Source organism: Camelus ferus, chromosome 19 (genome assembly GCF_009834535.1).
Source record: "Camelus ferus isolate YT-003-E chromosome 19, BCGSAC_Cfer_1.0, whole genome shotgun sequence".
NCBI classification, from domain to species: Eukaryota; Metazoa; Chordata; class Mammalia; order Artiodactyla; family Camelidae; genus Camelus; species Camelus ferus.
In genome coordinates this window covers 18,609,157-18,636,098 of record NC_045714.1, presented here as the reverse complement: position 1 = coordinate 18,636,098, position 26,942 = coordinate 18,609,157, and the positions used below count along the sequence as shown (strand labels likewise).

The 26,942-nt window shown below is 48.5% G+C and overlaps 2 protein-coding genes and 2 long non-coding RNA genes across 13 annotated transcripts in view; 3 read left to right on the top strand and 1 right to left on the bottom strand.

Moving 5' to 3' along the window:
• Positions 1-2,341, top strand: part of RIN2 (Ras and Rab interactor 2) — a 196,842-nt gene extending 194,501 nt beyond the window's left edge. For all 8 annotated transcript variants that reach the window (XM_032461754.1, XM_032461753.1, XM_032461752.1 and 5 more), the window contains one exon: positions 397-2,341. In XM_032461754.1, the coding sequence (XP_032317645.1) occupies positions 397-720 (324 nt within the window). In that variant the 3' untranslated portion in view covers positions 721-2,341. The remainder of the gene's footprint in view (positions 1-396) is intronic.
• Positions 2,342-3,570: 1,229 nt separating this feature from the next.
• On the top strand, positions 3,571-10,923 carry LOC116657907. 3 transcript variants are annotated; one of them, XR_004313076.1, is made up of 5 exons: positions 3,571-3,877; positions 4,638-4,819; positions 8,295-8,422; positions 8,969-9,017; positions 9,540-10,923. It is a non-coding gene; the product is annotated as an uncharacterized LOC116657907 (long non-coding RNA). The 3 variants fall into 3 exon arrangements; XR_004313077.1 differs by lacking the exon at positions 8,969-9,017 and having other exon boundaries at positions 9,540-10,921; XR_004313075.1 differs by having other exon boundaries at positions 8,969-10,921.
• Positions 10,924-10,941: 18 nt separating this feature from the next.
• Positions 10,942-15,438, bottom strand: LOC116657908. The gene is made up of 3 exons (XR_004313078.1): positions 15,323-15,438; positions 15,035-15,190; positions 10,942-11,055 (listed from the first exon to the last, which is right to left on the bottom strand). It is a non-coding gene; the product is annotated as an uncharacterized LOC116657908 (long non-coding RNA).
• Positions 13,255-25,184, top strand: NAA20 (N-alpha-acetyltransferase 20, NatB catalytic subunit). The gene is given in 7 exon segments (XM_032461750.1): positions 13,255-13,408; positions 17,375-17,399; positions 19,797-19,887; positions 20,499-20,634; positions 24,151-24,232; positions 24,234-24,297; positions 24,662-25,184. Coding segments are annotated over 7 exon segments (537 nt in total). The 5' UTR covers positions 13,255-13,355; the 3' UTR covers positions 24,748-25,184.
• The last annotated feature ends 1,758 nt before the right edge of the window (positions 25,185-26,942 follow it).

Below are 26,942 nucleotides of genomic sequence, written 5' to 3'. Positions count from 1 at the left end.
GACCGCTGGCTCAGGGTCCTCTGCTGTTCGCTTTCTTCCTCAAGCTGTGAATAAAGCCAGCAGTCGGATCTGGTTCACGCCCTTAACCAGGGATTTCTCAGCCGGGCGCTACAAGGGACTGAAAGGTCAGAACAGGGCTGAGCAGACTTCCTGCCTCTTGCATTGAATTAAAATACAGCAACCCAGTGCATACAGCTGTGCTCCCCACCGTCCAAATTCAGATCAGCCTCTTTCCCTGTGCTCAGAGTCCTGGTGTCCTGACACTGGAGGTCCCTGCGAGCCTGGAGCCCTGGGGCGGCTCCCCCGCTCGACCTTTCCTGGCGTCGCATGTGCTCACCTGTGCCACCGTGTTTCCCTCCTCTGACCTGGTCCCTGCATCTCTCTTTCCACCTGCAGAACTACCTCCGGGTTGCATTCCAGGAGGTCAACAGTGGCTGCACAGGAAAGACCCTGCTGGTGAGGCCTTATGTCACCACTGAGGACGTGTGTCAGCTCTGTGCCGAGAAGTTCAAGGTGGGGGACCCCGAGGCATACAGCCTCTTCCTCTTCGTGGACGAAACATGGCAGCAGCTAGCAGAGGACACGTACCCTCAGAAAATCAAGGCTGAGCTGCACAGCCGGCCACAGCCCCACGTCTTCCACTTTGTCTACAAGCGCATCAGGAGAGACCCCTACGGCGTCATCTTCCAGAACGGGGAGGAAGAGCTCACCGCCTCCTAGGAGACACGCGGGATTTCCCAGCGGTGCATCCGAAAGGGGGTTGGGAACCTGGCCTTCTGACTTCCCCGTGCTTGGGGAAGCCACCGCCTTGGGGAGCCCTCGGTTCAGTGACTAAGCCGTTCACAGGCCGATTCGGCCGCGGGCACCTTTTGTCAGTCCCCCAAGCAGGGTAGCTGAGGTTCCTGGAACAGTAGGATCCGTCCTTCAGAGATGGAGAATTGCATCTGGCAGCTCAGGTGTCCCGAGATCACTGGCTGCCGACCCCAGCCAGGTCCCAGGTCGGCTCACGTGTGAGTGTGCGCACGGAACGGACACGTCCAGGGCGGGCGCTCCTCCGAGGGCAGCAGCAGGAGTTTGGGAGACCGTCCGATGTCGCACATCAGGGACTTCTCAGTTCTGTGGACACCTCTGTTCTTTCCTTTTTCCTTTTTTTTCTTTCTTTCTTCCTTTTTTTTTTTTTTTTTTTTTACAAAGAGCCTTTGTGTTTTTATATATTTCATAGAAATTTTTATAGCAGTTGCAGGTAAACTGTCAGGATTGGTTTTTAAAATATTTTTGTAACTTTAAGATATTCTATAATTATGCATGTGATTTTAACATTTAATATGCAAAAAAAAAAAGGAATCTCTTGCTGGATTTGAGAGTATTGTGTCTTTAAAGTCTCTCTCCTGTAACTGGATGTTGCAGTCACTTTGTGGGGAGAGATGGCTGGGTTTCTTAAAGCGCTGTATGGCTGACACTGGCCACCGAATGCCTTTGGAAATCTGACATTCTGTTGTTACCTTGTTCACGCTTCGTAGTGTTGCCCTGTTTTGTCTTTTAACCAAGTGGTGCTGAGGATCAGGAGAGAAATGAATGTAGAGAGAGGTCGAGAGGGAAATACAGACTAACAACGAACTAAGGCGAGGAGCCTGCTGGTCCAGGCTCCTGCAGGGAAGCGGGGCGAGGAGTAGAAGGAGCCACCTACGCTGAAGACACTGTAAAGACGCAGTGAGACCTGCAGAGTCTGTCCCGTGTTACTTGCTTTTGTAAGCAATTTTCAAAACCTCACAAGGGGAAAAAATATGTAAGAGCAACACTTTTTTTATTTCCCTTTCCACATAAATCAAAACTACCAGCATCCAATATGAGAGAGAAGATAAACGAACCGGTCCACCGGAGTCTCCTGCAGGGAGAAGAAAAAAAAAACTAACAGCATCAAATAATTTTGGGCAGAAACCAAGTCTTGTGTAATGTGACTTTCACTGAGTTAAAGAAACACCGTTTGGAAAGGAGTTTGCAGATGCACCAAAAAGCACATTTATGGTGTAAGAACGTGCAGTGAAGTTAAATCTCTGTTTGGGAGACCTGTTTGGGGGCGCACAATGGATGAGAGCCTCGTACCAATGTAATGGGTGGAAGTCACACAGACACGTTCCTGTGCTGTGGAAGGATGCCCAGGCGTCTCACGCAGTTGGCTTTGTACCCTTGTACTTTTTAAAGCTTTTGCTGTACACCTGGAACCCTCAGCACGCACCGTGCTGTTCTTCCTTTTGTAAATGATTTTTTAAATGGAATTTTGCACATAATACAATGTAATACTGTACGATAATCACGTGTGAAAATAATTCTTGAAACCTTCTTACGTTGTCTTTTTCTTTTGAGAAGCAGGATGTAATTATGCTCCGCAGAACGTTACGTAAACCCAAGAGCCAGGCCAGGGTTTGTGGTTAGGGGGTCCAAAGACAGAAGACAGAAAAGTTTACGTTTTTCAGCTAGACCCCGTTCAGACAAGAGGCCAGAATCAAAGAGCAGGAGGGAAAGATCGCATTCTGCCCTGAAAGGATTTCCAGTGTTGTCTAGGACGGCCCTTGGCTTGGCTGGACCTAGAGAAAATCACAATTAATCAGAAGGGCCCTGCAGACAGCCCCGCCCTGGTCTTATGTAACCTCTGAAGTGCCCCGGCTGAGAGCTCAGGGCTGTTTCAAAATCAAAACGGCGGAGGCTGCCTTCTTTCTGGTGCTCAGAGCCTTGCCCAGCAGATCACAGCTGCTTGGCGGGCCCTTGTCGACTGAACGAACTTTCTAATCCATCAGTAGGGTGGATGCTTAGTGATCAGAACTATAGCTGGCTGGACTGCCTGCTTTTTAATATGTACAATGAGTTCAAAGTGACAATTCAGTCCCTGTGGTTGTCCGCCCACTTTCCAAGTTAAGGTCATCACCCTGTCCTGTCCTTAGAAGTCAGTACACTGCTGATTTCCAGCAGGGCACAGCGTCTGACAGGGGGCAGCCTGGGTCACCTTCAGCGGGATCAGAACAGGACAAGGTAGTGTGAGCAGAAGGGAACATCACAAGACGGGCCCTGGGTTTGTCCTTGGGCGACGTTTCCAGGCTGGAGTTTCAGCACAGCATGTGCCTTCACTTTTTCCCTCACGCAGACATTTCTCACTTCTCAAATTGCCAGGAAACAGATTTTGGTGCAGTTTGGGAGGAGAATAAAAATACACATGCCGGGTGGAGAGAGCGGAAAATGTATTTCCAAATCTAAAAATATGTTGCGAAAGTTGAATGCTGGCCAGAGGAAAGGAGATTTGGGGTTTTTTTTGTTTTTTTTTTTTTTTTAACGTTATAGGCACTGCCAAACAGTCTCCTTGGGGACACAGAACAGAAATAGAAACTGTTCGAGGAGTTCAGTGTCACGTGGAAGTTACGACGTTAGATCTGTAAGAAAACACACGAGGCGGGAAAGCCGAGCGTGGACGCTTTCGTTCACAAACGCGGCTCCACGTCCGCTGGCAGCTCTCAGCTCCGCCTCTAAGAGGCCGGAGCCGGGGGAGCGCCCGCCCGGATCGTCAGCAGCCCTGCCTGCTGCCTCCCTAAGAGCCAGAGCGGAACGGTGAGGTCCGTGAGGCACAGGTGGTGTAGTTGCCTGCAGTGTCTGATGCTAAAATCCTAAAAATCATCATCTTTCAGACCATATTCAGGATGGTGAACTTGAGACCAAACATGTTGTGGGTCATCTAGTTACCCCTGAGCAAGCTGGAAATAGGGGGAAATTCATGCGACACTGCGGAGTCGTAAACAGGCGCGAAGGAAAACGGAAGCCATGGAAGGAGGAAGATGTTTGGCGGAATCAGTTCTTACTTGAAAAAGATGATCCCCTTCCACATCGGAGGGTGAGCGACAGTTGGCAGAATCTTTTCCCACAGGAACAGTGACTCTCAGGAGTGTATGCGTGGGAAGTTAAAAAAAGTTATTCCAAGGAGTCTGGGCCAATTGGTTTAATAAGGTGGTAATCAGGGTCTGTCCTCAGACCCCCGCCCAACAGGACCATCTCTGGGGGCAGCTTGGATCAAAGCGAGGCAGTGGGGGGAACGTACCGCGTTTTGTCTCCAGGCTAAGAAACTAACATTCCAGCGTGGAATTTGCCTGAATTCTGCAGTTCTGTCCACCAGAGACAGAACTTAGAATTTCATCCTGTGAATGAATCTGAGTATTTCCTCTGAGCAAACGCAGGTGCACTGTCGCAGCCCTGGGAAGGGGGCTCAGGGCCCTGGAGGGGGAAGAGGCAATACTGGACTCGGCTCAGGGCTGTGGTTTTCTCCCGGTCAGCAGCTCCCAGCCCCCACAGCCCTGGAGGAGGAGGCCCTGCCTTGGCGCCCTGGGGAAATATCACCTCGCACAACTGAAGGCATTTCCCCCTCATTTAGCTCCATTCCTCCCTTCCTCCCACCCCACCCCCCACCGCCCTCGAATCTGGATGGCGACTGTTAGGTTTTAATGAGCTGAGCTCTGCTGGCTGCAAGTCTTCTGGCCAAAGGGCCGGATCTGACTGGCCGCCGCCTCCAACTGGAGACACCCGAGCCAGAACCAGGCCCCGTGCCCGACAATGTCCGCCCACCTTGTCTGTCCCCCCGCCCTGTCCTCTGTCCCCAGGCCTGGGTGTTCCTGGTCGGATTCGGGTCCTGTTCTCAACTGTGTTCGTGCCCAGAATCCGCACGTGGGGCCTCGGCTGCCACTTGTACTAAAACTTCCAAGATGCTGCTGTGAAATCGGGGCTGAGAAATACCAGGAGAGATCGAGACGCAGGTCTGCGGAGAGAAACACACCTGGGAGAGGTAAGACCTTGAGTACAGCCACTAACACCTAATCCAGTAGAGGTTCCTTATCTTACTTGACTGATTTCAATGAAAGACACAGAAAATGTACTTGTAGCCTAGGGCTGTTCCACGGACAGAGGAAGCAAGCCACATAGGTCATTTTAAATTTTCTAGTAGCCACATTAAAAAAAAAAAGGAAAAAGAAATGGGTGAAACCAAATAAGTGCTATATTACAATATTACTAATTACTAATTATTTTATTTTAGTAATTGATTAGTAATATATGTTCCTTAACCCATGATACCCCAAATATAATGTCAACAATTAATCAATCTAAAATTATTAGCTGTATTTTACATTGTTTTGTTTTTTACATTGTCTTCGAAATCATGTGTGTGCTGTGCCTTTGAGCACACCACGTTTCCTACCGATACATAATCACACGCAGGACAGGCATGCATCGCCCATGAACTGAAAGAATGAAAAAACTGCAAAGAACAGTGAACTGCCAAAGACTTTAACCAGTCAAAAGTAAATCCATGTGTCCTAGCTAGGACTTCGGAAAGCTCCTGCTTTTTACAAGCACATGGAAATGAGTGGGAAGCCTCATGAAAGGACTGGCAGGACCCCCAGGCAGGGTCACTGCTTTCCCCCAGGTACCATCCGGTTCCCTGGCCTGGCGGCATTATCTTGCTTATTCTGCTTGTGTAAAAGGGCTTGCTTCTAGGAGAACGGAACTTACCCCTAAGATTCTATTGGTTCCCAGAGCTCACTCCTGATAGGTCCATTTGTAACACCTCATTTGCATATGACACGAACCTAGCTCACTCCTGATTGGTCCATTTCTTACACCCACTCTGTATATGATGTTGCAAAATCTTGACTAGTAGCCTATGAAAGTCTGTGTAAACCTACAGACGGGGTCCAGGGCTTAGAGTGTTAACGCCTCTGGGCCCGCCAGCTTAGTAAACCTGAGTTCTCCAGCCCTCCGAGTGTCGGTTGGTCTCTTGCCAGGATCCAGGTTGCTGTAGCTCTTTGCTGTAACAGAAATACAATACTTGGCAAATTGCACAAACTCATTTGCTCAAAAAACAAAATGATTTTGCTGCTGAAAATGCCATCCATGGACCAAGCATCACATCTCCTGGAAACTGGTCAGTCTGAGGCCCTTCCCAGACCTACTGACTCAGAACCTGCATTTAACAAGATCCCCAGGTGATCCGTGTGCAAGTTACAGTTTGAGAAGTATTAGTTCCAGGCATATTTGGGTCAAGGGCATTTGTGCAGCCGTTACAATTAAACAAAGGTAGGCTTGCTGCTATTACAATTCTGGAAGAAAGGAGAAGAAAACAGCTTGTGATGCTTGGGGGAGGGGTGGGAAGCATAACCTCACTTAAAACCGCCTGCATTATCACAAAAGGCTGAAAATGCAGATGTCAGGAAATGCGTGTTTACTTCAGGGTTTTTACATTACATTCTTGCTTTTATAGGGAAAAGAGACCTGAAAGGGTTGGGGTAAGACGCTGAAAATAGAGGTGGAGTTGAAGACAAAGTGAAAGATTTTGCTGTCTTCTTTTACCTCCGATTCTGTGAGGGAAAACAGAAGCTGAGTCAGAAGGTTTTTTCTGTCTGGGCCAGCTGTCTCACGTGTGCACGTAAGTGAATGCACGAACGTCACCGTGTAGTCTGGGTGATTACTCAGTCACACTCTCTGCACGTGATGTAGGAAGTTTATGGGCTTTTTTATTTTTCTCCCTTGGACGGACAGCCAAGTTTCTCTTAAAAGCATTCCATTCCCTGAGAATCTATTACTTGTAGGACCATTTTACTATTCAGTTTTGAAAAACATGAAAGATAGATTTAATTAAAATGTATATGGTAGCCCTATTTTGCAGCCAACAGGCACATGAGAAGATGCTCAACATCGCTAATTATTAGAGAACTGCAAATTAGTATCACAAGGAGCCATCACCTCACACCAGTCAGAACGGCCATCGTCAAAAAGTCTACAGATAATAAACACTGGAGAGGGTGTGGAGAAAAAGGCACCCTCCTGCACTGCTGGTGGGAATGCAGTTTGGTGCAGCAGCTACAGAGGACAGTAGAGGTTCTTTAAAAAAATTAAAAACTGAGTTACCCTATGATCTAGCAATCCCACTCCTGAGCATATACCTGGAGAGAACTCTAATTCAAGAAGTTACATGCACCCCAATGTTCATAGCAGCACTATTTACAATAGCCAAAACATGGAGGCCACCTAAATGTCCATCAGCAGATGAGTGGATAAAGAAGTTGTGTGTGTATTATGTGTATATGTATTCCAATATACGTGTTCCATTGTGTACAATGGAACACTACTCAGCCATAGAAAAGAATAAAATAGCGCTGCCTGCAGCAACATGAATGGACCTAGAGATGATCATACTGAGTGAAGTAAGTCAGACAGAGAAAGGTGAATATCATATGATATCACTTACATGTGGAATCTAAAAAATGACACAAATGAACTTATTTACAAAACAGAAACAGACTCACAGACAGAAAACAAACTTACGGTTACCAGGGGGGGAAGGGGCGGAGAGGGAGAAATTGGAGTTTGGGGTTAGAAGATACTAACTACTATGTATAAAATAGATAAACAAGGTCCTACAGTAGAGCACAGGGAACTGTATTCAATAGCTTGTGATGGACTATAATGGGAAAAAAATGTATTTAGTGACCAAGGAGGGAACAGTTTAAAACGTCTTTGGGAAAGCAAGTGGCACAGGGAAGGGCGGGGACTCTGCAGAGCCCTTCCATTCCTCCGGGCAGTGATTCCAGAAAGTCCTGAGGCCGCCTGTGCCTTTCTCCGTGACCTTGGTTCATGCATCTGATTTGGCTTTTTTTTTTTGCTGGGGTGGGGATTTGTTTTTACAAAATAAGCACAACATATAGTTTACAAAGTCAAGTATCTGAAGCAGCGACTCCTGTCCCCTCCCCCAGCCCCATTTCTGAAGCCTCCTCCCCAAAACTTCTCCAGCTCTGCCTTCCATGATTTATCTCCGTATTTCTAAAAGCACTCTTATACTGATGTTTATTGATTTCTTTTCCAATATTAGGCATTATTACTGAGTCCATAGTATGGAAGGTGAGGATTTAAACTCCATATACCGTATTCTCTCCTCAGCACATACCCATGCACATGCAATTTTTCTTCTCCAGTCTCCCCTGATAATTATATAACATTTTAGATAAATTCATGTTTTTTGTAATTATGACAGTGTAAATATTGTTCAGAGCTAAACTACAATGCAACTGTATTTCCTTTTTGTACAACTTTTTGTTTTTCTTGGAGTTAATAATTGCTTCTTTTTTTCTGGTTTGTTTACTTTTAATGGACCTATCACTAATTCATCCTCAACCTCTATTCTGCAGCTGAGGAAGTCCTTTCAATATGACCTCATAATTCAGAATAATCTATCATTTCCTTTTTTTCTTTTTTTCCCCATTGAGCTGTCCTTCCTGTTGGTGGCCAGAACTGCTACAGAGCTGTCATCCTGGGAGTTCTCACTACCATCCCCCAGAGCCAAATGTCCTATATCCTATTTCCTGGATTCTTTTTGGAGAGAGGCAGACTTGAGGTTTGTTCCCCCATCTCCTCCCTTGGCTACCTCGCAAATAGACCTCCTCTCTGCTTCAAACCTCGGCATCTCAGTATTTGTCCTGCTTCACGTCAGGCAAGCAAACCTGGTGCAGGAACAAACCTACTAGATTGAGCTCCTATTTTTTTTTCAAGCTTTAATTCCTACTTCCTATCTCTGTCTTTTCCTTATACTTTCTGGGGCATTGGCTCAATTATTGAATTTTTTTATTTATAATAACATATTTGCAATTTCCAAAAATTCTTTATTCCTGAATGTGATGTTTATAATATTTAGTTCTTTTTTTCCAATTTCTTATCTCTCTGTGGATATTAGTTCTAGCATTATCTTTTTAAAAATTTTTTTAAAAATTCTCTGTTCATCCCAGTTCTCTTTTCCTGTTTGTTTTATTCTGACCTTTGGGTTAGAGGCTCTAATCAAATGTTCTGTGTCTTTTAACCAGCCATAATTAAATGTAAAGCACCACAAAGCTTGTTGGAAGCTGCATGTATTGGGCAGTTTGTAAACTGGTGGTCCTCCCTTTAGGGTGTCCATGTGGCAACATGGTCATTTTATTGGAGGGCCGGGAAAATCTGTAAGTATCTGTGGGCTTTTTCTCTTGGGACAGGAGGCTGCCCCACGAGAAGTTCTCCAGTATCCTGCGGGTTTCAGGGTGGGCTTCAATCTAGCTGCCAGCATTCTGGGAACTGCGGAGGGCAGGGGTCTGGGGGGGTCTATCTTTGTGTATGCCTGCTCTTACGTGACCCAGTTTCCCACACAGTGTCTCACCCTCACCCTTTGCTGCCTGAAGTCAGGGACACAGCTTCCCATGCCTCTCCTGGGAGTAAGGCTGGCCTGCTCTCCCTGCAGCCGGGCCTGGCTTGTCTGAACCCTGAGCCTCACCGGATTCTGCACCAGAATCTCTCACCTTCCCTCGGCTTTCCGTCCTAGAGTTGCTAACCTCTTGGCTTGCGGCTGCCTGCTCAGGGAGCTTATTGCATCCATGACTTGCTGTCAGGTCTCATTGGCTGTTGTCTCCTCCTCCATGCTCTTCATTCTTATGGATTTACCCCTTAAAACCTTTTCAAAAATTTTTTTTCTTTTATTCTCATTTTAGTGAGGTGGTGGTGGGGAGCTTGTGTGTGCAGCCCAGCCCGCCGTGTTTAACTGAAAACTGTAGCCAGCTTTTAACACGAATGGTGAGAAGCTAGTTAACAAAACGAAAAATAACTGATTACATTGATGGACGGAGTCATCTCTCCAGCCCAGTTCTTCTATAAAAACGTCAATTTTTTATCTGAACGCAAGTACCCATGCAAGCTGTTTCACTGACAGGCACGTTCCCAAGGTGTTACGAGAACATATGTTCACCCGTGCACTTCTGTCTTTTCCACGTGATCTGAAGGAAAAAGAGCAACAACGGATGGAACGGCCAGCTGTCTGCGCGCTGGGATGTGGAATTTTGCCATGAGAGCATGGGTCCGTACTGTTTACAGAAGAGCACATGGTGTTTTGTCTCAATGAGCAGGAAAATGTTTTGTGATAAAATGTGGTAAAAAGCTTGTAGGTTTTTTTCCCAGCTAAGCAGTAAACGGAAGTACACAATGTAAAAAGATAAATAAAAAGCTCTATGAGTCATCTTTAGCGTAGGGAAAATGTGCAGCCAGGACAGTTAAAACGGTAAAAATAAGATTGAATGTGCTGAGACAGAAATCAATACAGCGCGTCCTAGGACCCCGAGTAACCGTGGGGCCTGAGGGGTTTAATGAAGTTTGTGCTTTTTAAATAAAGTTATTGAGGTGGTGGGTTCAATGATGTAAACTATGGTGTTCTATTTTTTTTCAGGCTTATTAAGGTATAAGTTACATACAGTAAAATTCACTCTTTTCCATGTACATTCTATGAATTTTGACAGATCCATTCAGTAATGGGGCCACGATCACAATCAGTCGCATAAAACTCTTAGCTCCCTTCTGCTCCCTGCCCCCCATGCCTGGCAACCACTGATCTGTTTTCTGTTCCTGTAATTATGCCCTTTCCAGAATGTCATGTAAATGGAATCACACAGCATACAGAATTTTGACTCTGGCTGAAATATTCGTGTACAGGTTTTTGTGTGAACGTAAGTTTTCATTTCTCCAGGATACATGCCCAGGAGCGCAACTGCTGGGTTCAGTGGTAGTTGCCTGTTTAGTTTTTGAAGAAACCACCAAACTGTTCTCCAGAGAGGCTGTACCATCTTATAGTCCCCCTGGCTGCCTGGGAGTGATTCAGCCGTGATGTTCTGTTTCTGTAAATTTCAGTGTTAAAGTGCGGAAATTGTCAGAGACTCACTGAGTTTAAAACGTAGGCGCTGTTAAGGATGTTCTGTTTCTGGAAATGTTATGACTAGTCTCACTCCAATACAAAAACTAAGGCATCCGCAAAAGAAAACGAAAGGCATGCTGGCCTTACTCTTTTCTCCCAGAAACTTTACAAACAGCGGAAAACAATGGAATAATGATGTTTATGCAGTTGGGGGAGGGGTGGGGAGGGGAGAGAACATGGGATCCACGAATATTGGGCCAATATTCTAATCAGGCATCTCACAGACTAAGGAGCTCTGGGAACAAGGCACCAGCCCCCTGGGGCCCCTGGAAAACAAAGCAAAACAAAAATAAAACACTTCATAATGAAATCCAGCCAACCTGTAAATGAATCAAAATGAAGACTGGAATGAGACAACTGTAATCAAAAAATGGCAGTGAGCGTTACATCCACTCAATTACAGACATAAATCACAACTGCACAGTCGTAACACAGGTGGATAGGTTAAGTTCTGAAAAGTAACAGTAATTCAAGCAACAATCAAAAGCCAAGGACAGAGGAGACCAAGGGACGTCGTTAATTACAAAAATGCAAGTGCCCGATGTGGAAATTTGTAATAAAAAATGATCTCAACGACTTTTATTAAGATGTTGAAGACATGCCTGCTATATATGACGTAGTATAATATGTACCTTAAGCTTTAAAGGAACCCTTTGGGTACCCACATTTCTTTGGTGCTCAGTAATCTATTCAGTTTTACTTCAGTTCATTTGGAAATGACCAAAAAAAAAAAAAAAAAAAAAAAGAAAAGAAAAGATGACCGGGTGTCCTGCCAGGAACATACCCTTCCAGGTTAACTCTGTAAGCTGCCGAAAATAGCTAGTAATAAAAATGATTCTTGCTCATGGAAATACAAATGCATCATGCGTGTCCAGGAGACACAACAGATTACTGCTCTGTGAATACTGACCAGCTGTACATCTGCCTGTAAATGCATTCCTGACTGCCTTGCGCAGTGTAAGTTCTTTCGGCTGGCTGTAATGTCCTACTGGTGTTTTTGTAATTAATGAGTTAAAACCCTTGTCATATGTTCATTTCGTATTGTGTGAGAATCACAATTTTACCTTTTCTAAAAATCACCTTTTATCATTCATTTAATGTGGCACATTAGGTTTTGCTGATAGGAAGTTGCCCCTGAAATCTCTCCTGTGTAAACACCTGGTAGGCAGGTGAGCTCATGAGGTCACAGTCTGCCCTCCTGGAGTGTTTGCAGAAACTGTGGACCTGAGTTTGTGCCCCGGGGACTGTCACATGTGTTTACCTTCACATGCCTGTGCTGTTGGGGTTTTGGAAAGGATGCCTGGAGCTGAGCGTGGACCTTGAGGTCCTTCTTGGGGGCTACCTCCTCCCTCAGTGGTCCCGTCTCTCCTCCTACTGTGCCTGGGTCACAACTCCGGGCAGGGGCTGCTGAGATTCCTGTCCAGGAACCGAGTCTAGGAAAACTAGGGCCCCCGGGCAGTTAGAGATATGAGGGTCCTGGAATTTAGACATCTTGAGGAGTTAGGTGGGTTGGCCTGGCCTCTGGAACGTGTTCCCCAGGACAGCCTCACTAATTGCTCAGAGGCTGAGGGCAGAGAACCTCCCAGAGCTGCAGGACATGCACATTTCTTAGCCTCTGGAACTGCACTGTCCAGTGTGGGGGCAGCCACTGCCCACGGGGCTGCCGACTACCAGACATGCAGCCAGTGCAACTGCAGAGTGGATTTTTTTTTTAACTTATTTTTAAATTGAAGTATAGTCAGTTTACAATGTTGTGTTAATTTCTGGTCTATGAAGAACAGATTTTTAAACTTTAACTAACTTAAATTTACATTTGAAAACTGATATTCCTTTTGGTTATTTGAAAACATAGCAGGGTTGGAACTGTTCGGGTATGCAAATACACTTTCTAACCGTACATTTAATAAAATCTGAATACAGAAGAAGAATTTCCGATGACAATTTAGGGTTGAAATATGCTGCGAATATAGAATACACACTAGATTTCAAAGACTTAGTCCAAATTAAAAAAAGGAAAACATTTCATTAATAATTTTTTTCTGTTGATTACATGTGAAATGACATTTTTGAAATAATATATGTATTTAATTGCAGTTAATTTCACCTTTCTTTTTATGTTTTTAAACGTGATGCCGGAAAATCTGGGCACACACACACGGCTGGCATCACTCGGATGGGCCACTCTGGACCACGAATTCTCCCTCTCCTCTCCACTTCCTTCCTCACCTGCCCGGGGCACCAGGTGGTCCTGAATCCTGCTTTCCTGCTTTGGTCTTCTAACCCTGGCAGTTTCTTGCCTCCTTCCTGGGGGTCACACTGCCTCCTTTCCGGAGTCTCCCGCGAGGGGTTTTGAGGTTTGGAGAGGCAAAACCCCGACACTTTACAGGAGCTCCCGACTCTGGCCGCCAGAGGGAGCTGCGTCGCTGCCGCCGTTGCCGAGCAACTCGTGGCCCGGAAGCAGTTCCCCGCCCCGCCCCGCTCTGCCCCGCGGCAGCTGAGCACGCAGAGATTTCCGGCGGGGCGGGCGCGCAAGTAGCGGCGAACCGGTTTCGGCAGCGGCTGAGCGATGACCACGCTCCGGGCTTTCACGTGCGACGACCTGTTCCGCTTCAACAACATGTGAGTGAGGCGCGCCCGGGCCGACGCTCGTGGCCGCTCCCCCTGACCCGGGCCGCGCCGCCGCCCGCGCGTCCCCGGGGCCGCGGAGGGGAGGCCGGGCCGGGCAGACGTGCGGGCGCCCCGCCGACCTTGGTCGGGCGCGTAGACGTCGCCCCGCAGGCCTGCGCGCGGGCCGGTGCGGGCGCCACTAGGGGGAAGCGGGGCCGTGCGGGAGACCCTCGGGGGAAGCGGGGCCGGTGCGGGAGACCCTCGGGGGAAGCGGGGCCGGTGCGGGAGACTCTCGGGGCTGTCTGGGGCGCCGGCGGGGCGCGGGCAGCCGGGCGCGCCTGGGGGTCCGCGCGGCGCGGCGCACCTGGCGGCGGAGTCCCCGTGTACCTGCGCGGAGCAGCACTGGGACCGCGCCTTCCCCAGGCTCGGCTGGTTTTGTGAGTGCCTTTACAGTTTTTGCGCGCCTCTTCGGGAGGAGTCAGGGCAGGGGACACCAGCTAGGGGACGCCCACTGTGTGCGCTTTCTTTCAATCGAGTTAAGTTAGGGTCTGTGATTTGCAGGTATCTTCCTCTCTCTTTCTCTCTCTCTCTCCCTCTTTTCCCCTCTCTCTCTCTCTAACGTTTTATTGTGAAATTTCCTTAACACTTAAAAAGTTGGTAGAATTTACGGTGAACACCTGTAGACCCATCAGCTGCACTCTATCGTTAACACTTCGCTGCATTGGCTTCTTACGTTTATGTTCATCCATCCATCCATCCATCTTTCCATCAACCCCAGATCCACTTTAAAGATCCCCGGGGTAGTTATGTGAAAACTAGGGACCGAGTAGTTCAGATTCAGTTGTCAGGAGGATGGACAGAACTTGAGAGGTGGCTAGAAACAAAGAGGGGCTGAGCCTTGAAGGGTGGATAGTGTTGATAATGAGGAAGCAGGTGCGGAGGTGAGTGAGCCGGCAGTGGGGCCGACGCCTGGCGGAGAAGTGTGACTGTAGAGCCGGTTTCTGTAATGAAAAGTCAGAGACCAGGTGAGACTGGGCTTCTGCTGCATTGTTGGGGGTTTAGCCTTGAACCTTGGGAAGGACTTTTCCCTGGGGCCTCTCCCAGTCGGAGCTGTGTAACTAACGCGACCTTTTGGAGGCTGGCTGCGCCTGGCCCCACCCGTTTAATCCTCAGCTCTCTGAAGCAGGCCCTCCTCTCGCCAGCATTTCCCCTGTGAGTAAGTGAGGGCCCAGGGTGCTGCCCCAGGCGGTAGAGCTCCGCGAGGGAGGGGGTGAAGCTGGAGTCGGATTTAAGGAGATTGGCTCCTGGGTGGTGGTTCTCAGAGCGGTCCCTGACCGCCAGGGAACATTTGGGAAATGCCCTGAGCCCCGAGCTCTCCACCGCAGAGCTGTGTGGAGCCAGGCGGCTGGGGGCGGCGGACCAGCCAGGTGAGCCGTTGAGGAGGTCTTAGCAGCCGCCCAGCGGTTCTGGCCTGACAAGGCTCGGGTTTGGGAAGCGCAGGCCTGGGAGGGGACAGTGTGCCTTGAGGTTTCAGGAACAAGGGAGGCAAAAGCCTCCTGGAGAATCATTTTTGACTGAAGACCGAAGAAGGGCCAACACTTACATGAAAGCAGGTAGAGTAGAAGAATGAGCACTTACGACAAGAGCAGTTGATGTCAGAGAATCCTGGGGCTTGCTCAGGCCACTTCACAATGCGCCAGCGGGGTCCCCTCTTCCTCCTCCTCTTCTGTCTCTCCCACTGTTTGGGGCGCTTCCCTCAGGAGCTCCGAGAGTCTGAGGGTGTTGCAGTGGTAACTGAAGGAAGCAGTGGGTGTACAAACATTGCAGTTAATTTAACACATTTTATTCTTGGAAAAATATTCCGTGCCTACTGTGCACCAGTGCTGAAGACACAGCAGTGAACAAAGCAGGGGAAAAAAACCTTACCTTTATGAAATTGACGTTTTAGAGGAGAAAACAGGTGAGAAAATACAACATGTAGAACTTGGCTTTCAGTGCAAAGACAGACTGAGAGCAGGAGAAGGGAAAGGGCCGTGAGCGGGGACGGGGGTTTGGGTGAGGTGTTCAGGGAAAGGGCCACTGCAGAAAGGCCGGGGGCGGGGCTGAGCACTTGGCTGCTGGGGGCAGGGAACTTCCGGCAGAGGGAAGAGTGCCCACATTCCTGCTTCAGACGGGTAGGGGGGGAGGCCGATGTGAGTGCGACATTGGAGTCAAAGGGCTAGACGTTGGAGAGACCATTGGAGGACTCAGGCCCCTGCCAAGTGCGCTGAGACCCCCAGGCGAAGGAGCCCGTGGGCATCCCCGCACAGGACTCTCAAATTTAGGTCTGGGCTAAGGATAGGAATTTAGGTGTCAGCACTGCTTAGATGGTGTTCAAACCAGGAGGCTGAGTGACAGCAGTGGTGGAGTGAGTGGGACAGAAAAAAAGAGGCTCCAGGATGGTGCCCCAGGGTACCAGGTGTTCGAGGAAGGAGCCACCATGGCCCAGTGACGAGGGACGAAAACCTGATGGTCGACCTCGGGCTGAGTGAGGACAGCATCTCAGGAGGACGGAGCCGTGAGCTGTTAAGAGCTGTGGTGGCTGCGTGTGCAGCACACCTGTACACTCTTTCAGGGCGGCCAGGTCCCGGGGCCCGAGAAGTGGTGGGATCTGCTCGCCAGCACTCCCGGCCTGGGTACAGAGCAGGCGGGGTGTGGGGTGGACCTTGGTAAAGCTTTCTTCTTACTGTTGCGTTATCTTTGTGAACCGGGAAGCAGCTGAGATGGGAGGGATGGAGCGTTGAGGTGGGGTGAGAGGGTGTCAGGGAGTGGTTCTCCAGGTATGAGCTGGGGCGCCTCAGGATTAGTTTGGGGGTTCTGCAGGGTCGGGGCTGTTTTCATGAGAATACTAAGTGGGGTTTGGTTTTGGTTTGTTTTTGCCTATTTCATTCTCACGAGTACACAGTGGCATTTTCCACACGTACAGTCTTGCAACAGCAAGCATAACACACAGAAATGAGAGCCCAGCTGCTTTATGTTAAATAGCCAGGCATAGAGGCCTGTAAAATTGTTAAAACAGGGCCATTCTTGTCACTGTTCTTTCGTGTTTTTGAAAATAAAAACTTTTTGGAAAAAAGTTAGTTATTAATATGTAGCTTATTTATTACTTTAAAAGAACATTGAAAAAGGGTAAATGTCAGTAGATAAAACCCACGTTAAGCAGAAGTTCTTTGGGGCCTCGATAGCTTTTGACTGTAAAGGAGTTCTGAAATCACAAGGCTTGACGCCTGCTGGGCCTTGTTAAGGCCCCTAGGAATCTTCCGACTGGACGCGCAAGAGGAGGAGTCAGAGTCGGAGTGGCCGCTCCAGGACAGGAGGGCCGGGCCGCGCTCTGCGGTGGCAGCAGACGATGGGCTCTCAGATGCACTGCCTCAGGAGTGTGTGCTGGGTCGTGTGTGCTGGCGAGGCGGCGCCAGGGCCAGGTCGCTTCCCCTCCCCCCGGGACAGGATGGATGTGTGCCAACGGGCAGTGGGGCTGGGCGGCAGGAGTGTGGAAGGGGAGTGGGAGCAACAGCCCGCGTGGTGAGGGCGCCCACGAATAGCAGGGACGCGGGGGCGGGGCTTGGCGGGGGGGGGGGTCCCTGTCAGGTGCTCACAGGCTCCTTCTACCCCAGTCTGAGTCACGTGCCTGGCTGGCCCCCTTCCACTCACAGTTTATTGCCGTTTAGAAAATGGTTTTGGTGATGATATATTGACAGTAAAGTAATTCGTGAGGCAGCAGCAGCTAAGTGAAAATGTACAGATTTCTTTATCGTGGCGGCAGTGACAGCTCATTACGGCCATTAGGTAGGTGGATTAAACCGTCGTAGCTCTCAAGTTGGTTTTAAAGTTGTGGCTGTAGCATGTTCCCCCTGTGGACGTTAATGCTCGTTTAGTTGGCTTGTTTAAACTGGTTTTGTGAACAGTGCTAACTGTCAACACTTCTCTTGTTTCTTTTAGTAACTTGGATCCACTTACAGAAACTGTATCCTTTTTAAAGAAAGTTACAGGAGGGCTTAGTTAGAGTAAGGAAAATAGAGAAACAACAAGAAAAAATAGATTTGAGTACTGAAAAACTTTAAAACCTAGAGGTCAGGAAACATAAGCAACAAGGAAAGCAATAAAAAAAAAATATCCTTGGAACAAGCATTGTCCTAAATCTGCCTGTCAAGCTGCTACTATAATGACCTCAGAAATTGAGACCAGCACAGTCCGCTGCCCACCCTGCCCTCAGCGGCGAGCACAGCCGTGAACAGCAGGAAGCAGTGACTCTAGAAGATGAGCGATTTCTGTCTAATGTGCACGAAGTCAGGGGATGACAAGCGGCCCGTGGTGGTTCTGTGAAGTCACTGGACCCACTGCCCGTCCCCGGGTGGCCCTGCCTCCTGTGCATCGCAGCTGTGTCCTGGGAGGAGAATCAACAAATGGGGTGGGGGGATTGTCCTCCCCAGACGTGCAGGCACCTTTGGGAAGCAGGACACAGCCTCTGTATCCGCTCGACCAGCACCTGCCTCGCGCCACACTTACCTGTCTAAAACAGCCTGGGAGTGAGCCAGCTTTAAATTGGGCGTGTTGCTGAAATGAAGAAAGGATTTGGGGTAACAATTAGTATTTATCATGCTCCCCAATAGAAAAATGGGCAAAGCTTTGTGAAATTAGGGTTCTCTGACCCTAACAGACAACCCCCACATTATCAGTGGCTTAAAACACAAAGTTGGATTTCTGGGTTGTACTCCACGCCCACTGCAGGGTAGGAGGGTGATATTAATTGGTAATTTAACAAAGAGGGCATGTAGGAGGCTAATGAGCACGTTAGGAGTTCAGTCTCACCAATCAAAAGACACATGCATATTAAGGCCAGAATGAGGCGCCATATTGTGTATGTCAGATTATCAAGGACTTTAAATAGTGATGAAACTCGGTGCTCCCACAAACTGCGAGAGACAGAGTCAGCTGCTCGTCTTTCTGGATAAACGCTGGTAATGTAATACCTGTGATGCATTTTCCTGGAAGCTGAAGATAGTAACATGGAGGCCACTGTGTCAGGGCTGGCGCACTGAGGCACGGAGCCGGACCTGGCCCACCGCCTGCTGTTGTGAGTGAAGCTTCACTGGCCGCAGCCCCGGTGGACAGCTCACATGCCGTCTGTGGCCCGTCCTGGGCTCTCGTGGTTGAGGGGTCACAGCGGGGACCACGTGGCCCACGCTGCCTTGAATGTTCTCTGTCTGGGTCGTAGTAGGAAGTGTTACTGTTCGCCCCTGTCAGTGGAGCACTAGACAGCAGTAAAAACTGACAGTGGGACTGCGTTTCCGAAACAAAGCTAGGTGGAGAAAGCAAAAAAAAATTTTCTCCTGAATTTTCATTTGTATTTTAAAAATGATGACCTATTAAAGATGTCTCCCTGTTTTTGAAAAAGTGAAAGGATTTCTAAGAATTCTGAATGACAAGGGAAGGTATCAGGATGCAGAGCGGCTTACAGGATGTGCTTCCAGTTACACTTAAAAGTTTTCAGCAAAAGCCCCGTCAGCCAGCTGAGGCCGTTTCCAAGTCAGCGGCAGGGCTCCGTGGTCCGTGCGGCACCGGGGGCCCCCGGTAGCGGTGGCTGCGGTGCGCGTCGGTGTCTGGACGGCAGGACCACTTGCTGGCTGGCCGTGTTAAGCGTTCTGTTTGAAGAGACAGAAGGCTGTCCTTCAGAAGAGAGTTTGAACAATTTACTACTGAACAGATTTTCCAGGAACTTAAAAAAAAAAAAAAAAGCTATGGTTGCTGGTGTCCTTTGCGGAGCTGCAGCAGCAAGCGCACAGCACGGAGAGGTGCAGGAGCGGGCGGGCCGGCGAGGGCGCTGGGCCAAGGAGTTGAGGAATGAGCAGGTTCCTCAGGCGCTCGCTCCAGGTCGGGGTTTTTTTGGGGGCATTACTAGAAATGGAGAATTTGAATCAGTGGAGGGGAAAAACTGGGCTTAAGTTGCCTTTGGAAGTGCTTATGTTTAAGGTTATTTCATGGTCCTACAGCTGAAGCTAGTGTAGGAGCTGCTCATTACTTCCCCAGAGCAGGGACGGGAGAATAGACGCGCTCAGCATCTGCCGCGCCGAGCACCAGGGACGCAGTGAGCGTGACACTCACGTTGTCGGGGGGACAGACGGTGAACAGGAGCATCGGGTGGTGACAAGTACCGTGCAGAGACCTGGGCCAGCGCACCCAGCGGGGAGACCGGCCAGAGCGTGGGTCCTGGCTCCCTGCTGTCTCCTGAACACTCACGTAGGCACACGGTTACAGAAATCGCAGCTTGGGCTGGGATCGGGGAGACAGTACGCTTTTTAAAGGAAACCTCCTTCCGCACACTGGACTGTCCGTCACTTCCCTGCTCCTTAACGAGCCCCAGTACGGGATCCCCTTCTACCTGCAGTACCTCGCCCACTGGCCGGAGTACTTCATCGTGGCAGAGGCGCCCGGTGGGGAGCTGATGGGTTACAGTGAGTATCCCACCGCCGGTGCGTTGGGGGAGGCAGGTCAGATGAAAGGACAGGTTTTAACTGATTATTTGAGATCAGCTGCAGAGTTGGAATTATAATCATGATATATTATAATCATGATCATTTTATCCCCTTTTCAGCCATTCGACAACTCGCTGATGCCCTGATGTTTTAGGTGCTGTGCTAGGCCCAGGGCGTACGGCAGTGACTGGGCAGACGGTCTCAGTCTTCTTGGATCTTTTGTTCTGTATTTACTTTAAATTTCTACATGGTTTGTTTGGTACATAACGCAGAGATTGTACCATCCGCATTGAATTAGTAGCCTTACTAACAAAAATTTGAGCATACATACTCTGGTTCTGTGTTCAAAATTAGTTGTGTTTTTAGTATCATTCCTTTAAAAACTTTTTTTTAAAATTCTGATTCTACAATTAGATTTAACATTATATTTACAAGTGAAATTCAAATAAAAGCTCTGATAACCATCAGCTAGATGACTTTATTACGTAGAAGTCAGAACCTTCATTACTTTCCTGTAAGTGAGAATGTGCCCACAGTACTTGTCTGTGTGTCCCTCCCGTGTTGCGTGACTGGTGGTCTCCCGTTGGCAGTCATGGGGAAAGCGGAAGGCTCCGTGGCGCGGGAGGAGTGGCACGGCCACGTCACCGCTCTGTCTGTTGCCCCCGAGTTCCGACGCCTCGGTCTGGCTGCGAAGCTTATGGAGCTGTTAGAGGAGATTTCAGAGAGGTAAGAGCCTGCTTTTCAAATCATAATTTATGAGCTCTAACCATTTCATTTTTCTGCTGGTGAACATTTATAAGGTTTTTTTCCTTCAGGCTGAGTATCTATCATGCTTTCCAGTTTTATAGGAATTTCATTTTCAGCTTCTAATGATCCTTACAACAGTTCTGTCACACTGGGTGATATTATTGTCCTTTGAGGAAAATTAAGGCAAAGTGAGTGACGTGTCTTGGGCTCATGAGCTGAGTAATTAGTGGACTCAAAATCTAGCCCTCGGAGGTTTGTCCCTGTGGCACATGGTCCTGTGTTCTCTGTGACGCTGTCCTGGCATCTCAGTGGTTCCTTCACAGTGCCCTAGGCTGAAAGAGAAGTTTAGTCTTAAGCAGCTGGATCCTGATGGCTTACTAAGTATTTATGGCCTGGCAGGCTGAGATGTCCAAGTAGTTAAATTCATGGAATCAAAGAGTGGAATGGTGGCCAGAAGTTACTAGTCAGTGGGCATGAGCTCCCGGTTAACAAGGGAGATAAGCTCTAGAGCTGGATGCACATCAGACCTACATAGTCAGCACTAATGTACATTTAAAGTTTATTAAAAGAGCGTAGATCTCATAGTAAATGCTCTTGGGACAGTAAGATTGAAAAATGATAAAAATGCATTCTGTTTACAGGAAGTATGTGTAAAAGTTAAAGATACACAAATGTTTAAAATTACTATGCAAGTTCTAACTGAAGGAGGGTGTATTTAAATTAACAAGTCATATTATAGCAGTAATTACCAGAATGAAAAAGGGTCACTGCATGTTAATAAAAGATTTAATCCATCAGGAAAATAATGAAAAGTTTTAGGTACCCAGTGACATAAGGTAAACATGCAACAAATGACAAAACTACAAGAAATCAGTCACCTTAAGGGCAGACATGAACGTGCTTCTTTCTGATCATTAGAACCACCAGGAACCCATTCGAGGCACAGAACAGGGGTCAGCAAACTCGCTCACTGGGCCATGTAGTAAATATGAGGCTTCACAGGCCAGCTGAGGTCCCTGCTGTGTATGTTTACATATGTATATTTTTTATTATAAACAACCCTTCAAAATTGTAAAAAACAAACAAACAAACAAAAAACATTCTCAGCTTGACAGCAGTACAAAAATAGGCTGCAGGTGACCCTTGCCTTAACTAATTTCAGTCAGTACTCAAAAGTCTTTCCACAAGGAAAGCTATGGCTTCTCTGGCAAATTTTACCAACTATTAATGACTAAATTCACTTTTACACAAACAAATGAGGGAACAGTCCTCAACTTTCTTGTTTTTTTAAGGCTACAAAACTTCACAAGAAATACAAGGAAGGAAAATTTGAGGAAAATCTCATGAGAAATAGATTAAGTAACAGATTAAAAGAAAACATTTGATATCTCAGTAAATGTAGAAAAAGCTTTGATAAAATCCAATGCTCATTCTTGAATTCTCGATTAAAAACTAGGGAAACAGAAAGGAAACAGAAGGGGATAACTGCCTTAACCTGAAAAAAGAATACTCACTAGAAATCTGTGTAAATGTCAGCGGCAATGCATTGAATGCTCCCCTCTGAGACCCGGGCAGGACAGGCATGCCTATGGTCAGCCTCCCCTCAGTGCTTTACTGGAAATCCTCGCCCACACAGGAGAGTGAGAAAAAAGATACAGGGATCAAGAAGAAACCAAACTTACTTTGGATAGATTGATCGTACAAATAGGAAGCCTACAAGAATCTACAAATAACTGTTTAGAATTAACAGAAGTTAAGCAGAGCTGTTGGGTACTATACAAACAGTGACATCTGGAAAAGGATGCTGTCTGCCCTGGCAGCCTGCAGTACGCCCTTAGGGAACGTCTGACAGAAGCTGCGCACGGCCTGTTGGAGGCGTAACAGCTCTGGGTACTAAGTAGAGAAGCCACCTCGGCAGCACACTGGTCGTTAACCCTGAGTCGGTGTGACTGCAGTCCAAGTCTCAAGTCTTTTTCTGAAACTTACAGGGGAATGGAAGGAAGGAGCCAAAAAGGGACAACACATTTTGAACACAACAAAACCAGCGCATCTGACACCCCCCCACCCCCGTATCAAACTAGTGAGCAGATGGCTGGGGTAGCTGTGCAGAGCAGGGGACAGGGCTGCAGAGCAGGGACACGGATGCGGCCACACCTCGGAGGAGGGGCCTGGGATCAGTGGTGAAGGGTGTGCTCTCCGGTGAAGGTGGTGGCAACACTGCACATCCACAGGGAAAATTCTTCCCACACCAGTACCTTCCCGCACACACACCCCTGCAGGTCTGTTAACACCTAGATGCGAAAAGCAAAACTAAAAAGCCCTCTGAAGCGCCTTCAGAGGAGAGTGTCTCCATGACCTCAGGGTAGAAAAGAACTTCTCAGGCCGTAAGAAGTGCTGACTGTACAAGCTCAGGGCAGTGCAGGGACCGTTCATCAAAAGATGCAGACGACAAGCCAGACTGGACACAGCGCTGCGCCGTGCCTCACATGACGGTGAGCACGCAGAACGCTAGAGCGCTTCGGGTTGGGGGGGGGCAGCAAGGGCCACACAGAATGAGAAATCGAAACGGCCGACAGGGAAATTCAGCCTGGTTAGCCATCGGGCACGCCAGCTCAGATACCCTGAGATGCCGTGGTATCGTCAGGTTTTCAAAAATGAAAGTCAGCTGCGCCCAGCCTCCCGCCGTGGGAAGGGGTCTTACCCTTCTGTGGGGGTGCCAGGTGGCACATGCAGGTGGGAGACAGGCGTTACCCGATCAAGCTGAAGATGTCCCTGTGAGCCAGCGGTGACACTCCTGCTGTAGACCTTGGGCACTGTACTGTGAGACGCAACGAAATATTCGTAGCAGCGCAGCTGGTTTATCAGTAGGCCCACGGACGGCCCCTCCGTCCACACGGTGGACCATGAGCCAGGAGGAGGACCACGCAGCTCCGGCTGCCCGGGTCAGGTCACTGGAGAGGAGTCCGCCTTGGTTTACAGGGCGCTCCCACAGAGGACCCAGCAGGACAGGTAGGCGACCTACAGCAAAAAGCCAGGTGCTGACAATCATACAAGTTAGGATGTGGGGACCTCAGGGTCAGGGGGGCTGGCACTGACCAGGGGGACCTAAGGGCTTCAGGGCTGTGACCAGCGTCCTGGAGCTACATGGCCATAGCAGTGCTTTCTTCAGAATCGTTAAATTGTGCATATGAGTGGAGCTATGTATGACTAATTGGTAATCACTATGATACCAAATACACAGTAATTTTTTAAACCCAGGTTGCAGAATTGTGGTTTAAATAAAATGCTTTAATGTTTATCTTTTAAGTAAGCCCGTCGTAGGTTTTGAAATGTTAACATGCAGAGTCATCTTCCTGTGCTGCAGAGTGGACACTGCGATGTCATCAGACGCAGGGTCCTGTTCGGCCCCCGACGAGCAGTCAAAGCAGGTATCGTTTTAAAATAAGTGTTTTCTAGGAGTCATCCTGTTCCTTCTTTTTCCCTTTGCAATTACAGGAAGGGCGGGTTTTTTGTCGATCTCTTTGTGAGAGTGTCTAACCAGGTCGCAGTCAGCATGTACAAGCAGCTGGGCTACAGCTGTGTACAGGACGGTCATCGAGTACTACTCGGCCAGCAACGGGGAGCCCGACGAGGACGCCTACGGTGAGCTGGCGTCCGGGTGGCGCCCGCTCGCTGTAGCGCACCGGGCGGGGCCGTGTTTGTGGGACTCAGTACCTAAGCCCCCCCCCCCCCGGCCTGCCTTTACCAGCCCACCCTGACTAGCTAGCAGGCGGTCACCTGCCGCCAGCTGTGTTGCTCTGCTGCGGGCATCTGTTAGCTGCCTCCCAGCGGGCCGTGGTTTGTCTGGTACTCGTGACTGGGAGTCCCTCAGGAATACATCTGTCAGGCGTCTGCTGGCAGCCGGGGTGGGTGACAAACCTCTTACGGGAACTTCACTGTATACTTTAAATCTGATATAAAATACCCTGCTGTCGGGGAACTTACACCAGACTTTGTGTCCTGACAGACATGAGGAAGGCACTTTCCAGGGACACCGAGAAGAAGTCCATCATACCGCTGCCTCACCCGGTGAGGCCGGAAGACATCGAATAGCCACGGGCAGTGGTTCCCAGGCCGAGGCGCTCCTGGTAGTTTACGGACAATAGGCTTTTCATTAGTTGACCGTGGAGCGCTAGTAGGAGAAAAGGGAATCGTTCGGATTGTAAAGACTTTAAGAAAGTACAGGCTATAAGCTTATTTTAAATCTCATTTCCAATTAGCAATATCATACCTTCTAAAGCTGTTCATTGTAATAAAAGTCAACCAAAAAGGCAGCTTGGTCAGAAGGAACGTTCCACTGCCATGGTTCGTAAGAGCAGATTCATGATATGCTAGGGGAAAGCCTGCTCCAGCCTCCTAAATTCTGTGCCTGAGAACCACTGCTGCATTTGTATTTTTTATTTTGTATTGAACTGTTCATTGAAGCTTTAAAAGCATATATGAAATGTCTAAACCCAAGATGTATAATAAAATGCACTGTTGACTCTGAATGTTTTGTGAAAGTGTGCTGGTCATTTATAAAACTAACCAAGATTGAGGAAGGTCATCATTTAGGATCTGTTGTTTCTCCTCAATTTTAGTTTACATACGAAGCGTTCTCAGGGTACGTCCCTGAACGGCCCCTGCCCAGCACACCCAAGCGTCCTCCTCACTGCACAGGGCATGCTTCCCACACGCTTGCTTCCACTCCGCCCGTCTCAGATCCTTGTCTCATCTCACAGTACTCTGCTTAAATCCTGCCTTTCAAAACATAGGAAGATGCTAAGGTTTATTTAAAGGGGGAAAAAAACCCCGAATTCCTAAGAAGGCCACGTCACCAGAGCGCAGGCTCACATGGGTTCCACGCACACTTCTCATCACCTGTAGTCTGGTCTGAAAATAGCCCGCGAGGAAAAGCAGCAGCTAAAGAAGCCCGCAGAGACGGTGGTTAAAACCTTCTCCTTTTGAAAGGACTTCCTTCGGTGGAGTGGTGGGCGAGGGAAAAGCGAGCGCTTTACTTTTCCTTCCACGCGTTTTCACACGGGCACGCCGCGTGCCTGAGAGCGGGGCCGGGGAGGGGGTCACACTGAGACCCTGACTGCTGGTCCTCTGCTCACACGTACATGCGACGTCAACAGCGGGGTTAGGACCAGTCACGGTAGCATTCTGGCCTGTCTTCACGTGCCCCTGCGCACTTAGCCAGCTCGCATCTCGGTGTTCCTCCTCACCGGCTGGACAGACCTTGGTCCTCGGCGGTCAGAGCCTGTGACCCCAGGAGCCGACGCCGGCCCGCGGCTGAAGCAGTGAGGCCGAAAGTAGGTTTGCTTTTACCTGCTGGTCCTCGTCCCTTCTGCCCTCCAACACTTGTACGTTCAAGATACAATTCAGTACCACGCTGACTAGTTTTTATTCCCCACGGTGAATACATTTGAAAATCTAACAAATTTGTCCAATTAAATTTGCAAATAAAAAATTTCCTAGTTGTCCTTACAGATGAAAAAACACAATACAGTTCTAGTCAAATAGCTTGGGCAGTGAACAAAACAAAAAAAACAGGCTTGAGAAATACAGGCCAGATTAAAGGAAACAATCTCTCAGACCAGTTACTTAAGGCCAATGTTTTCTGCTTGAACATACAAGTAACATCATCAACCGGCAAATACGTTACCCTGCACACCGCTGCTTTACTTCGTCACTTAGCACGCTCTGTACCAGGGCTCAGGTTAACGCGTCGGGTTTTACGGGCAGGCGGTCTCTGGCGCAGCACTTGGCGATGGTTACCGGTATTCGGGTGGAAGCAGTTCCCTGACTGAGTTTGGGAAGTTCGGCCAGCACTGCTCCTGGGGATTCACAATGTCTGGGAGCCTGTCACAGGCTCTGAGAGGCCTAACTATAGAGAGGTCTGTCAACAAGACCCACCCTTCACCCAGGGTTTCCCAAACTCGCTGGGGCGTGGGACCCAAATCACAGCTCTTGTATTACTGTTCTTTAAACAAGCCACTACAGAGCTCAGCCAGTCTGGGAAACTGATTACAGTATAACTGAAGTTCAACCAAAATGTTCTTGGTAAAAAGAACTTGTTGAGAAATACAGTCACTGTAACTTTCCAACTAGTGTCTTCAAAAGCACTTAGTATAAATGGCCATTAAGAGGGTACAGATATTTACCATATTGCCCAAGGCAGTCTACAGATTCAACGTGGTCCCTATCAAATTACCCAGGACATTTTTCATAGAACTAGAACAAACAATCCTAAAATTTATATGGAA